This window comes from Thalassophryne amazonica, chromosome 4, assembly GCF_902500255.1.
Source record: "Thalassophryne amazonica chromosome 4, fThaAma1.1, whole genome shotgun sequence".
In the NCBI taxonomy this organism is placed as follows: domain Eukaryota; kingdom Metazoa; phylum Chordata; class Actinopteri; order Batrachoidiformes; family Batrachoididae; genus Thalassophryne; species Thalassophryne amazonica.
The window spans coordinates 93025460-93041069 of NC_047106.1; the positions used below are offsets into that span (position 1 = coordinate 93025460).

The 15610-nt window shown below is 43.8% G+C and overlaps 1 protein-coding gene across 1 annotated transcript in view; it reads left to right on the forward strand.

The window, feature by feature from the left end:
• Positions 1-15610, forward strand: part of dhx36 (DEAH (Asp-Glu-Ala-His) box polypeptide 36) — a 133130-nt gene that overhangs the window by 71512 nt on the left and 46008 nt on the right. Inside the window, exon 12 of the mRNA XM_034168262.1 lies at positions 10138-10243. Coding sequence (XP_034024153.1) covers positions 10138-10243 — 106 coding nt within the window. The remainder of the gene's footprint in view (positions 1-10137; positions 10244-15610) is intronic.

Sequence of the window (15610 nt, forward strand, 5' to 3'; positions counted from 1 at the left end):
AACTTTAAGAACAGTACTCATTTTGAATTGATAATTAGAAAAGGTCCATATCAATCTTAGTTATACAACCCCAATTCCAGTGAAGTTGGGACATTGTGTAAAATGTAAATAAAAACATAATAGAATGATTTGCAAATCCTCTTCAACCTATATTCAATTGAAAACACCACAAAGACATATTTAATGTTCAAACTGATAAACTTTGTTTTTGTGCAAATATTTGCTCATTTTGAAATGGATGCCTGCAACATCACCTTTCCTTCTAACAACACTCAATAAGCATTTGGAAACTGAGGACACTAATTGTTGAAGCTTTGTAGGTGGAATTCTTTCCCATTCTTGCTTGATGTATGACTTCAGTTGTTCAACAGTCCGGGGTCCCTGTTGTCGTATTTTGAGCTTCATAATGCACCACACATTTTCAATGGGCGACAGGTCTGGACTGCTGGCAGGCCAGTCTAGTACCCGCACTCTTTTACTACGAAGCCACACTGTTGTAACACATGCAGAATGTAACTTGGCATTGTCTTGCTGAAATAAGCAGGGACATCCCTGAAAAAGAAGTTGCTTGGATGGCAGCATGTGTTGCTCCAAAACCTGGATATACCTTTCAGCATTGATTGGTGTCATCACAGATGTGTAAGTTGCCCATACCATGGGCACTTAACACACCCCCATACCATCACAGATGCTGGCTTTTGAACTTTGCACTGGTAACAATCTACATGGTCTTTTTCCTCTTTTGTCCAGAGGACATGACGTCCATGATTTCCAAAAACAATTTGAAATGTGGACTCATCAGACCACAGCACACTTTTCCACTTTGCGTCTGTCCATTTCAAATGAGCTCGGGCCCCAAGAAGGTGGCGGCGTTTCTGGATGTTGTTGATTTATGGCTTTCGCTTTGCATGGTAGAGTTTTAACTTGCACTTGTCGATGTAGTGACAAACTGTGTTAACTGATACTGGTGTTCCTGAACCCACGCGGTAAGATCCTTTACACAATGATGTTAAATTTAGATGCAGTGCTGCCTGAGGGCTCGAAGGTCACAGGCACTCAATGTTGGTTTTCGGCCTTGCCTCTTACTTGTAGAAAGTTCTCCAGATTCTCTGAATCTTCTGATTATATTATGGACTGTAGATGATGGAATCCCTAAACTCCTTGCAGTTGAACATTGAGAAACAACTATTTTTTCACACAGTTGTTCACAAAGTGGTGATCCTCGCCCCATCTTTGCTTGTGAACGACTGAGCCTTTTGGGGATGCTCCTTTTACACCCAATCATGAAACTCACCTGTTTCCAATTAACCTGTTCACCTCTGGAATGTTCCAAACTGGTGTTCTTTGAGCAGTCATAAACTCTTCCCAGTCTTTTGTTGCCCCTGTCCCAGCTTTTTGAAATGTGTTGCAGGCATCCATTTCAAAATGAGAAAATATTTGCACAAAAACAAAAAAGTTTATTAGTTTGAACATTAAATATCTTGTCTTTGTGGTCTATTCAATTGAATATAGGTTGAAGAGGATTTGGAAATCATTGTATTCTGTTTTTATTTACCTTTCACACAATGTCCCAACTTCATTGGAATTGGGGTTGTACAAACTGTTATTGAAGAGGATTTGGAAATCATTGTATTCTGTTTTTATTTACCTTTCACACAATGTCCCAACTTCATTGGAATTGGGGTTGTACAAACTGTTACTATTCTGTTTATGTGACAGCAAAAGTTAGTTTGTGCTTCTTTTTCAGGCACAAACTAAAATAAACTTCAGGTATAAATGTTTCCATGTTAGTTAGCCTCGCTGCACAGTGGAATGAGGTTATTATAATGTACATATCTTTTTGTCTGTCATTGTGAAGTTTTAAATGGAAGGAATGGTGATGATTGTCATCAGTGCATATTTCCACAGATTGGTTGTTAGGTGGAGAAAAAAAATATTCTGGAATGGCTCAGATGAGGTGGTAGAGTGTGTAACCAAGTGGTGATTGGAGCGGTGAATGGAGGGTATATTGCTGCAGGGAACAGAATTGATGAGGAAGTAATGGGTAGATATGATTTCAAGGAGAGAAATGTGGAATGGTAGATGTTGGTAGATTTTGTAAAAATGGACAGAAATGTAGTTTATTTATTTATTATATATATATATATATATATATATATAAATTTGCAAAAATCTAAAAAAAACTTTATGGATTATTTCCTATAGAATTGTGAGGGGAAAAATAATTTTATTCATTTTAGAATAAGGCTGTAGTATAACTAAATGTTTTAAAGTGAAGCGCTGTGAATACTTTCTGGTTGCATCGTAATAGATGGGAGAACTGCTGGCACTTTCTTTTTGTTTGAAAACAGAATATCCTATATTTTGTCAGCATTTAGCACCAGTTAAAGATGGAATAAGTCTGACTATATAATGTCAAATGCAGACTGTAAACATTTAAAGGCCTGGGCAACGGTACTTGCATAACAGTAAACAATTCTACGAGGTCTGTTAGAAAAGTATCCAACCTTTTTATTTTTTTCAAAAACTATATGGATTTGAATCACGTGTGATTGCATCAACCATCATGCGCATGCGTGAGTTTTTTCACGCCTGTCGGTTGCATCATTTGCCTGTGAGCAGGCTTTGTGTGAGCAGTGGTCCACCCCTCTCGTCGGATTTTTATTGCGAATAAATGTCTGAACAATTTGGAGCTTTGCTGCATCAATTTTTTCCAGAAACTGTGAGAGACCTCCAGGTGGTAACCATTCGGAAAATTCAAATGGCTTTCAGGGACGATTTTATGGGGATTACACAGATTAAGGAGTGCTCCAGCCGGTTTAAAGACCGCCCACAGCTGCTGAGAGCGCGCCGCGCTCCAAGCGCCGATCGACAGGCTCAAACCCCGCTGAAACAACCAGATCATTTCCAACGTGAAGACTTTGTTGATCCGGGAAGTCGTCTGACTTACACAAAAATGGCAGGAGACGTGGACATAAGTACTTTTTCGGCACATTCCACTGTTACAGGAGTTTTTTTTCATGGAAAGAAAAGCGGAAGGATGCGCCACGGAGCCGTTCGTGGCGCGGCACAAAACCACCTCCGTGTTGGTCTCACAGGACGGCTTTGAGATGGCTTTCAGACGGCTGTCGGTGGAACTTTTCAGTCGTGTGACTAACCGAGAAATTGTGGATGAGCCTGGACATGCCAGAACATGTCCTGTGAGGCTTCATCATGGCGTTGCTTTGCGCCATGCGGCTCCGTCCCGACTCACGGAATTCCTCCGCATGTCTGTCTCAATGTGCCGAAAAAGTGCTGATGTCCACGTCTTCCGCAATTCCTGTGCTAGTCAGAGGACGTCCCGGATAAAACACAGCGTCCAGTTTGGAAATTAATGGCACATTCCACTGTTACAGGAGTTTTTGTCATGGAAAGAGGAGCGGAGGAATTCCGCGCGTCGGGACGGAGCTGCATGGCGCAAAGCAACGCCGTGATGAAGCCTCACGGGACATGTTCTGGCATGTCCAGCTCATTCACAATTTCTCGGTTAGTCACACGACTGAAAACCCACCAACAGCTGTCTGAAAGCCATCTCAAAGCCGTCCTGTGAGACCAACACGGAGGTGGTTTTGTGCCGTGCCATGAACGGCTCCGTGGCGCATCCGTCTGCTTTTCTTTCCATGAAAAAAAACTCCTGTAACAGTGGAATGTGCCGAAAAAGTACTGATGTCCACGTCTCCTGCCATTTTTGTGTAAGTCAGACGACGTCCCGGATCAACAAAGCTTTCACGTTGGAAATGATCTGGTTGTTTCAGTGGGGTTTGAGCCTGTCGATCGGCGCTGTGAGCACGGCGCGCTCTCAGCAGCTGTGGACAGTCTTTAAACCAGCTGGAGCACTCCTTAATCTGTGTAATCCCCATAAAATCGTCCCTGAAAGCCATTTGAATTTTCCGAATGGTTACCACCTGGAGGTCTCTCACAGTTTCTGGAAAAAATTGATGCAGCAAAGCTCCAAATCATTCAGACATTTATTCGCAATAAAAATCCGACAAGAGGGGTGGACCACTGCTCACACAAAGCCTGCTCACAGGCGAATGACGCAACCGACAGGCGTGAAAAAACTCACGCATGTGCACGAAGGTTCAAGCTTGGCTGATGCAATCACACGTGATTCAAATCCATATGGTTTTTGAAAAAAATAAAAAGGTCAGATACTTTTCTAACAGACCTCGTATCATCAACATAGAGATGCAAAGATGCACAAGTGATATTTTGACCCATGTTGTTTACATAGATTGTAAAATGGGTTAGTCCTATAATTAAGCCTTGTGGCACACTATTTTTGAGCTTTAGGTAGCTTGGTGAAACACCACTGTACTGGATACATTACTTGACCTGACATGACCTGAATGATAGTTTGGAAACCAGCCAATGGTGTGATTAGAGAAGTCCATATCTGGTAGTCTGTGACATAATACAGCATCAAATGTTTTGTGAAGGTCTATGTAAAGTGCAGCACAGTAGTCCTTGGCATTCAGTAAAATATTCAAAGAACACAAACACTCCTTATAGTGCAGGAGATAACTGAAACAATCCTGCAAATGGTGAATGAAGCAACAAATTCAGGACAAATACTCCTTAGACATTACTCTTTTGACAAAACTAAAAGATGCTCCAATCATTTGAAAACTACACCACATTATTTGTCTGAGCATAAAGATTCCAAAAAGGTATAGTTTTGACTGTCTGTGACTGAATGCTATAGAGTTATGGGGTAAAAACAGCAAAAATGGTGACAAAGGTCAATTTCAGTTTGTACGGGGTTGAAAGTTAAAGTTGCTGTAATTTTGGTAAAAAGTGATGCAAATGTCTAAGGTGTATTTGTGCCGAATTTGGTGCTTGTATCACCATTTACAAGATTCCTCTGTAAATACACTGTTATCTGCTGCAGTTTTTGAAAAACCTTGGTTAAAATAAAGTGTTTAGAAATTGGTCAGTAGTTGTTTAGTACAGTAGATCCCCTCTTTTCAATAAAGGGAGTACTCAAGCTGTTTTTCAAACATCAGGAATAATATTATTTTGTATGGAAAGATTAAAGATATGCAATATATTTGTAGGTTTTACAGTTTTAATTAATACCTTTCTATAGGCCCTGTCACACCCTGCTTTTAATTTATAAAAAAAAACTTACCCATAACTTATTAGATGGCTAAATCCTCAAGGTGTGACAGGGCCTTTTGATATGTTACACTTTTCAATATAGGACTTTATATTGTTTTGAAGGAGTGTTTTGTTGTAAATGATAAGAAAATAAAAATGATTTGTAGTATACTGTATATTCTGTAATCAAACAAAACCTCAGTCTTTACCAGAGTAAATCGAGAGTTACGAATGTAACTATGGTTCTATGAATTCCGGATGACCGCCAGAGAGCTTTAGCACCTGGATAACTACATGTGCGCAGCACAGAGGTCGAGAATATATACCAACAAAGTTACGCCATTGGATGTGACCTGGGTGACGTTACTGGTTGTCTTTATATACCAGACGCACCCAGCGCTCGCTTCTTTTCGGAATGAACTCGCAAGACTCTGAGTGACAAGCAACTCTGGTGGTCATCCGGAATTCGTAGAACCGTAGTTACATTCATAACTCTCGTTCTATTTCATTCCCCCTGACCGCCAGAGGGCGGTGCTTTAGCACCTGGATGACTTAATACCAACAAGGTCACAAAGGGTCACACTCACCTTGCATCAGCAGTGGGGAGTGGAGGCAGACAACACCACCGAAATCACCGCAGGAGGAGCAGCCACATTGTCTGTAATAGCGGGCGAAGGTACAGAACGAAGCCCACGTAACAGCAGCACAAATATCACTCAAAGGGACACCTCTCAGTGCAGCCCAGGAGGTGGACACCCCTCTGGTGGAATGGGATGTAATCTTAGGAGGCTGAAGACCTCTGGACCTGTATACTTGTAAAATGGCATCCACGACCCAATGCGAGAGGGGCTGCTTTGAGACAGCACAGCCTCTTTTGTGATCACTGTAACACACAAACAGGGCATCCGTTTTCCAGATCCTGGCAGTCACACTAATGTACTGCTTCAACATTCGGACAGGACACAGGGAACCTGAAACGGATAATCCTGGATCAGAATGCGAGGCATACACAGCCAAGGAAACTGGCTGGTTAACAGGAAAGGTTGAAATTCTCTTGGGTAAAAAGGATGGATTAGGCCACAGCGTAACCCCAGATCCGTCAGAATTCCATCGCAAACAGTCCCCAGCGACTGATAGGGCATGAAGCTTGCCCACCCGCTTAGCCGAAGACAGTGCAAGTAAACTGGTATGCACTGACCTTCGAAAGCAAAGCAGAGAAACTGCCTGTGACGAGGCGCCACTGGCACATGGAAATAGGCGTCTTTTAAGTTGACACTTGTGAACCAGTCTCCTGCTGTGATAGTTTGAAGGACGTCTGCTGTGCGGAGCATGTGAAACTGCAGCACTTTGATATAACGATTCGGACGTCGGAGATCGAGGATAGGACGAAAGCTGCCATCCTTCTTTGGAACAAGGAAGTAAATTGAATAGAACCCCCTGAGCTGGTCTGAACTGTGAACTGGCTCTGTGGACCCCTTCTCCAGGAGTTCCAAAATCTCCCGTTGTAGGGCGGCAGACTGCACCGAGTCGGAAACAACAATCATCCTCACCCCACTGAACTTTGGAGGACGACATCTGAACTGAATTCTGTAACCTTCGAACAAGGTTGAAATGACCCATGGGTCTTGAACTTGAGCCTCTCAGTGGCTGAGTTGATTTTGTGAAAAATGGCTAGGGGTCAAACGTTGGCAGTCAGACCCGAGCACCTCTGCCTCGCATCCCTGAGGATCTCTGGGCGCAATTACTGGAAGCTCTGTGAAACCGTTCAGTTCTCAGGGGTCTGCCCATAGGCTCCCGAAAGGCAGGCCGCTGGGAGGGCTGGCCCTCAACTGCGAAAACACATGCAGCTCTGGGAGTCGGCGGAAGCCTGGGTGTAGAGTGAAAAGCTGTAGCACGTCTGACTGGCTGAGGTCTGGAAGACCGGTGTAGGTCAACAAACTGTTGCTGAGATTTACTAGCCTCAACAGCACGCTCCAAAGTTTGTTGGGCTGCAGGTCCAAATACTTGGCCTGTAAGAACCGGCAGCGAATGGAGTGTGCCTCTACAGGATTCGGACAGGGGGGACTGCGCAAGCCACACCTGACGTCTAGTGATGGTAAGGGTTGACATCAGTCTGCCAAGCTCTCTGGACATATAAGCAAATGTTTGGAGTGAGGCATCACTAAGACTTTGCGTAACATCATCAACCTCTGCCTCCCTCAAAGACGTTGAGAGGGCAATGGCTAAATGGGACAGTGAGTTGCCTAGGCGACCAATGCGAGCAGCTATGTCATAGCTTTTGGTGAGGAGGTCATCAGTGACCCTACACTGAGGTCGTGGGCAGCGGGCATCCGGCTGCGCAGCATCAGCTGGAGCCACAACCAGGTTCGCAATAATGCTGTCAACAGCGGGCATACGGTTCAGACCATACTGCTCCGAATCACACATAGAGCTAAGGGCTCTGCAGTCCTGCGATAGATGGGTCAATGATTTGGGGTCCGGCCAACATCGGTGGAGCTCCTTGATATATGGTTGTGAAACTGGAACGTTGAACTCAGGCTTCTAAGTGACTTTGAAAAAGGCACTTGAAGCGGTGGTTTCCGCAGGGGGATTGTCACTTGAAGCGGTGGTTTCCGCAGGGGGATTGTCGACCCCAAGCCTGGATAAAGCCAACTTAACAGCTTGCTTGACAAAGGATAGTCCTGTTCCGGTTTGCGGCAGGGACTCTGCCTCAGAGGTATGAGAGCCCACTAATGAATGGCTTGGAGAAAGACCCCTCTCATCCTCATCCTCTACACAGTTTATATCACTTGTCATGTACAAGGAATCAGTCGCAGCAATAGACACAACATCTTCCTCCTGCTGAGTAACTACATTGGTCTGAAAAGCCTCATTAGGGACAACAGGAACTGTCACTGCATCCCTAGGCTGTAGATTCAGAAGCAAGGACTTAATCTGAGCAAACTCAGAAGTCAACGTTTCGACCTTTTCAGCCAAAGCATGGTCATGAGTAACCTTCTTAGCAGAAGGGGCTCCTGCATGTGGGCGCTTACAGCGCTTTGGTTCCTTCCTGGGGCTGGAGGCCAAAGTCGCACTAGATATTCCAATTTCTAGTGCCGCAAGTCTAGCAGATCTCTCTGCCAGTGGCATGCTGGCACAATTAAGGCAGGCATTGCCAGTCAGGGCTTCCCTCAGGTGTCCAATCCCAAGACACGAGGGGCAAAACATATGTCCATCATCTGGGCTCAAGGGAGCCAAACAGGTAATACAGCCATGCAACAAAGGCCCTGTCAACATTGTGGACTGCGTGCAGATGGCTAACTCAAGCCTTGACGGTTACATATGGAAAGACAAAGCGTGAATCACACGCAGTGTAAATAGTAACACGAGACATAGAGCGTGAAGCACTTACAGCCATCGACTTGACACGAGGCACGGAGAGTGAAGCACTCCAGCCGCAGACTCAACACAAGGCACGGAGAGTGAAGCACTCCAGCCGCAGACGCGACACGAGGCACGGCGTGTGAAGCACTCCAGCCGTAGACTTGGCACGAGGCACAGAGTGTGAAACACTCAGTGTAAAAGCTAATACAAGGCCCGGAGTGTGAAACACGCACAGCCACAGTTATAACACGATGCACACAGCCGAAAAACTCACAGCCCAAGTGCTAAGTCACTTAGAGCAACGGCGACAACACTAGCTGCTAGCGGAGCTGTTAAACTTAGCAAATGGCGGCAGTGCAGACGAAGTACTTCAAGGAGTGGAAAACACTCATGGCAAGCCCAACACAGTACACTATACTCGTTCTGATACACACACTACCACATAGTTAACGGGGTTAGTGACACAACTAAACAAATAGTCAGCTTTCATCGAAACAACACAGCTAATGTGCACAGAGGAAAATACCCAGCAGGGCAGCAGCAAAGGCACACACCCGGCGTTTAGGAAGGTGTACTTACGACAGGCGTCAGTCAAAGAATGCAAAAAATGGTGAAGCCGTGTCTCGCATCCTCTGGAGGACGTGTGCAGTGCACGTAGCTGGGTTGCGAGGCTACAAGGGAGATCGGCAATCGCAGCTAAATGCGTTCTCAACCTCTAAGAATGCAAGAATGTAGAAAAGAAGCGAGTGCTGGGTGCATCTGGTATATAAAGACAACCAGTGACATCATCCAGATCACATCCAATGGTGTGACTTTGTTGGTGTATGTTCTCGACCTCTGTGCTGCGCACATGTAGTGATCCAGGTGCTAAAGCACCGCCCTTTGGTGGTCAGGAGGAATAAAATAGAACCCCAGTTCCTCCAAATGATCTGCCCTTGATAACTGTTCACATGCAAGCTAAAACATTCCAAAAACATAGCGGTTAACTTCTTATTGAAACAAGTAATCGTGTTTGTGATAATCCTGTTGAAGGTTTCTGTAGTCACCTCAGTTTTTCACTCTTTTTAGCAAGCAAAAAAAAAAGTTTTGCTGCCAAATTGGAAACAGTCAGGAAATAATGGTGCTGTGACTTTCTGAGTAATGGATGTTGTTGTGACACTGGTCCTGTATTTACATTAAAATTATTTTTTTGTGAAGCGCATACAGGAAAATGTGTTCTCTGAGATACTATTTTGCTTTGCAACCAGTAGCAACAGCAACATGCATTTTCACATTTAACACATGGCATTTGTCATTAAATCTGCATTTTGGTAAAAGAGGGTGCACAGTGAAAGTAAGAGGGCACAGCAACTGTTACCAAGTTTAGAAAAAAAAACCCTACATGATATGTGTAATTCACATGGGGTTCACTTATTTTGTCTGTTCAGTTTGCATTCTGTTTTCATTGCTAACCTTTGCGCTCTAGCAGTGTCACAGAAATGAGACACCAAAATCTGCATTCCGATTCTATCCAGTAGCTACTGATGGTAGAGGAACTGATGCCACAGTCGAACCCAGCCTTAGTGCCCAATCCTACCATTTAATTGTCAAGTCTTGGCTGAAAGGTTGGATTGAATTATTTTCTGTGTTTTACAGATACTCTACCAACACCATTGAGGTGCTGGAAATGTTAGACAATGATGAGAAGATTGACCTGGAGCTGATAATTGCACTTATTCGCCATATTGTGCTCAATGAAGGAGTAAGTTTCTATTTCTTATTTAATTTGTTATTTGTACATTCAAATATAGATTTAATTTCTTAATTTGTTGAAAGTGGCAGAACTGTGATGCTTTCAGGTTGTTTTGTTGTTGTTTTTTAGTACATTTGTCCTCCTTGATGAAAGTGGGCTTTTCTGGTTTGAGGAGTATGCATCACTGAACTGTGTTTTAGTGATGATTGATTATGTGCTCAGAGGTTTAGTTGAGCATGCTTTTGTTCAGACATTATGAATGAGAACTTGCACAGATGCAGAAGAAATGGCACAAGTCATGGCAGCAAATATGTACAACTAACTGAACAGATTCTCTTCAAATGTACGTCAGTTACTTTTTACCCGAAGCCATCAAATATGGCCATCAGGTATTGCGAAAGCTTTGCACCATTCGTCCATCTGTCTGTGCTCAGCACAAGTCCAGTCCTATTACTGCCACAGTGTTCAAATTAACACGGAACATTCTTGGGACACAGACCTTGGACAGTTTCAAAGATGACTAACCTTGACTTATTTTAAGAGGTTAAAGTGTCAGATTCTGCTTCATTCTGTTGCTTTTTTTTGAGGGGCTGGGGTGACAGCCAATCGGAGTAGAGTGGCACTATGGCGTCATTGGCTGGTCTAGTACTGCATATAACCCCTTTTATATTTTGTGAAAACTAATGAGAAATAAGCACTTCTAAAACTGAAAATGCTGTTTTCATAACCTGATTACAACTGTGGAGTGATTTACAAGACATTTTGCAGATGTCAGGGTTAGGGATGGGTGTCGGGAACCGGTTCTTTTTGGCTATCGTTAAGAAATAATTTGATCCATCAAAATCAATAGCCTTTTTGCTTAACGATTCCCTTATCGGTCCTTCAGAGTGGCTGTTGTTTTTGGGGGTGTTTGTCATGAAAATGATCATTTCTCTACATTGGTTACAGACCCGATTCAGGGTCTGTAACCAATGTCAATCAACCGTTTCTGCAGCACGGCTTTGCTTTGAACCTTGAATCAGTGAAGCAGTGCTTTGATCTGCTGCTTCGTTGGTTCTTTGTTTTATTTCACTACGAGGTCTGTCAATAAAGTAACGGTCCTTTTTATTTTTTTCAAAAACTATATGGATTTCATTCATATGTTTTTACGTCAGACATGCTTGAACCCTCGTGCGCATGCGTGAGTTTTTCCACGCCTGTCGGTGACGTCATTCGCCTGTGAGCACGCCTTGGGAAGGAGTGGTCCTGCCCCCTCGTCGGATTTTCATTGTCTGGAAATGGCGGAATGAAAAGGACTTTTTTTCCATCAGAATTTTTTCAGAAGCTGTTAGAGACTGGCACCTGGAAACCATTTGAAAAATTTATCTGGCTTTCGGTGAAAATTTTACAGGCTTCACAGAGAATAAGGTCTGTTACTACAGCTTTAAGGACCCCTTTAAGGACACTCGGCGCGCCGCGCTCCGAGCTGCGACGACGCGGCACAAGCCACCGAACCATTTCTAAACGGATGGCTCTGTGGATACGAGACCGTCGTGTGCTCTTTCTCTGGTTATCACAAGAGCTGGACATCAGCCATTTTCCGGCAGATTTCACTTTTAACAAGAGATTTTGTCATGGAAAGCCGCGCGGAGGCTTTGCGCGTAAAGACCGATTCGCTTTGGAAGCGAGACAAAGGAACACCTCCGTTTTGGCATGTCAGAGGACAAGTTTGGACATTTTAGAGACATGTTTGTGGTGAGGATGACGCTGTTAAAAGCCCATTATCCGAGCACCTGGCGGCTACGAGGACAGGACAGGTTATTTTGGCTCCACCCTCCCACGCACTTCGTTGTGACAATCCCACCTGCTTTGTGCACTGACCTCTGTATATAAAATAATTATTTTGTAGCGGATTAATCATTTTCTGTCAGAGTTTGGCTGTTGAAAACACCTGGAATTACAGAGGACTGTTTCATCTGGACCCTCTTTTTTCCTCTCTCTCATGTGCTCCTTGAGCTGGAGAAGGTATTTGGAACAGCCTAAAAGGTAATTATTTGTAATGTTTATTTTGTAATAGCTTGGTAAAGCAGTTGCATGTTCATTCCTTCTTTATAAGCAGGTGTAAAAGTATTTTTATAATAGATTTAACATCTTGTTATAATGTATGAGATGAACTCCGCTGTGTGCGCTCACGCAATGACTGTAAGTTGCGGAACAGTTAAAGCCAGTGAGAAGAAACGCAGAGGCAACTGTCCAGGTGACATGTAATTAAAGCGGCCACCTCATTGTCGTGTCCCCCCCCCTTTTTGTTTTTTTTGTTTTTTGGTCACAGAGAGCTGGGTGCATACGCAGAACTGCTGCATTTAATGAGTCTGGAACACAGTCGAATGGCAGCCTGATGCAGGGATGTGCCCTCCGGCAGGACTGTGACAGGAGTGTCTTTTTTTCCACTGCGTTTAAAAAAATGTGACAACATCTTGAATGGATGCTGTGAATTGAAAAACCACACTTTAAAGGGACAAGTGTAGGAGGGGTGGAGGGTTGGACCAAACTCATGCATAACGTGCACCAACGTCAACGTTACATGGCGCTACATGGATCATATGTGGCTTGGCATGGATCATACGCGGCAACACGAGCCATTCGAGGCTGGACAGGGCTCAAATGACAGGTCAGTCGTTTGATTAGAGGCTGTTACCTGACACACCCGAGATATTTAGAGGCACATACAGAGTTCTTCATAGTGGATACGTGATAGATTTATACGTGGATCATTATTCAAATAATCACAGAAATTTCTGGCCAATGCATACTTGGCTCATTATTCATGGCTTTATTATTTGGTGGGACCGAGGCTTAAGACAATATGATCTTAATAATTAATGTAAATAACAATGAATGTATAATTATATATACACTCAACAAAAATATAAACGCAACACTTTTGGTTTTGCTCCCATTTTGTATGAGATGAACTCAAAGATCTAAAACTTTTTCCACATACACAATATCACCATTTCTCTCAAATATTGTTCACAAACCAGTCTAAATCTGTGATAGTGAGCACTTCTCCTTTGCTGAGATAATCCATCCCACCTCACAGGTGTGCCATATCAAGATGCTGATTAGACACCATGATTAGTGCACAGATGTGCCTTAGACTGCCCACAATAAAAGGCCACTCTGAAAGGTGCAGTTTTATTACACAGCACAATGCCACAGATGTCGCAAGATTTGAGGGAGCGTGCAGTTGGCATGCTGACAGCAGGAATGTCAACCAGAGCTGTTGCTCGTGTATTGAATGTTCATTTCTCTACCATAAGCCGTCTCCAAAGGCGTTTCAGAGAATTTGGCAGTACATCTAACCAGCCTCACAGCCGCAGACCACGTGTAACCACACCAGCCCAGGACCTCCACATCCAGCATGTTCACCTCCAAGATCGTCTGAGACCAGCCACTCGGACAACTGCTGAAACAATCGGTTTGCATAACCAAAGAATTTCTGCACAAACTGTCAGAAACCTTCTCAGGGAAGCTCATCTGCATGCTCGTCGTCCTCATCGGGGTCTCGACCTGACTCCAGTTCGTCGTCGTAACCGACTTCAGTGGGCAAATGCTCACATTCGCTGGCGTTTGGCACGTTGGAGAGGTGTTCTCTTCACGGATGAATCCCGGTTCACACTGTCCAGGGCAGATGGCAGACAGCATGTGGCGTCGTGTGGGTGAGCGGTTTTCTGATGTCAATGTTGTGGATCAAGTGGCCCATGGTGGCGGTGGGGTTATGGTATGGGCAGGCGTCTGTTATGGACGAAGAACACAGGTGCATTTTATTGATGGCATTTTGAATGCACAGATACCGTGACGAGATCCTGAGGCCCATTGTTGTGTCATACATCCAAGAACGTCACCTCATGTTGCAGCAGGATAATGCACGGCCCCATGTTGCAAGGATCTGTACACAATTCTTGGAAGCTGAAAATGTCCCAGTTCTTGCATGGCCAGCATACTCACCGGACATGTCACCCATTGAGCATGTTTGGGATGCTTACGGGCTTATACGGCAGCGTGTACCAGTTCCTGCCAATATCCAGCAACTTCGTACAGCCATTGAAGAGGAGTGGACCAACATTCCACAGGCCACAATTGACAACCTGATCAACTCTATGCAAAGGAGATGTGTTGCACTGCATGAGGCAAATGGTGGTCACATCAAATACTGACTGGTATCCCCCCCAATAAAACAAAACTGCACCTTTCAGAGTGGCCTTTTATTGTGGGCAGTCTAAGGCACACCTGTGCACTAATCATGGTGTCTAATCAGCATCTTGATATGGCACACCTGTGAGGTGGGATGGATTATCTCAGCAAAGGAGAAGTGCTCACTATCACAGATTTAGACTGGTTTGTGAACAATATTTGAGGGAAATGTGTATGTGGAAAAAGTTTTAGATCTTTGAGTTCATCTCATACAAAATGGGAGCAAAACCAAAAGTGTTGCGTTTATATTTTTGTTGAGTGTATGTATGTATGTATGTGTGTATGTATATATATATATATATATATATATATATATAGACACACACACACTTTGCACTGGGATATCACTTAAACAACGGCAAATTGTAAAGAAGACAATGCTCATACGGCCGAGGGTATTTTAGCATGGCGTTATGTTTATACTCAGTTGTTTTGGTATGCCAGTCTCATTTCAGAGCTGTTTCTTCCTCTGTAACATGGAGCTGAATATGAACTAGGTCACAAGGACCCCCCCCCCCCCCCACACACACACACACACACACGCGCGAGCGTTTTACTTTTCCTGCAGCCTTGTCATTATCACATAGTGTCTGGGGTTATTTCTAAAATCAGAATATCAATCAAAAGCTGAAAATGACCTGGGAACATGAGTTGCTGATTCCTGAAGATTTCTTCTTCAGATGTGTATGTTTGCATTATCATTTTTTAAATGTTTTTATTTACATTAACCACAAAGTTACTGGAGGTAGTTTAATAAGTGCAGATCTCCAACGTGGCATAGATGACCACAATTGTGTATGAACCAATAGGACATTTTTCCCCAAGATTGAGCAGTTTTGGGGGGTAGTTGTTGTGTTGAGCAGACATTTTTGCACTTGGGGATTGAACCCAAAAGTCACTCGTTTGTGGATAATGCAGCTAATAGATTCAAATTCTACTCTGTGTGCGCGCGCGTGCGTGCGTGCATGCGTGCGTGCGTGCGTGTGTGTGTTCAAAAGACATGCAGGTTAGGTGAATTGGAAACTTTCGAAATGTCCAGGTCTTGGTCTCCATCTCAGTGGGACTGACCTGGTTAAATAAAGGTAAAATAAAAAAGGTATCTGACTTCATTTTATCACAATCGAAACAAATCAAGTGTCC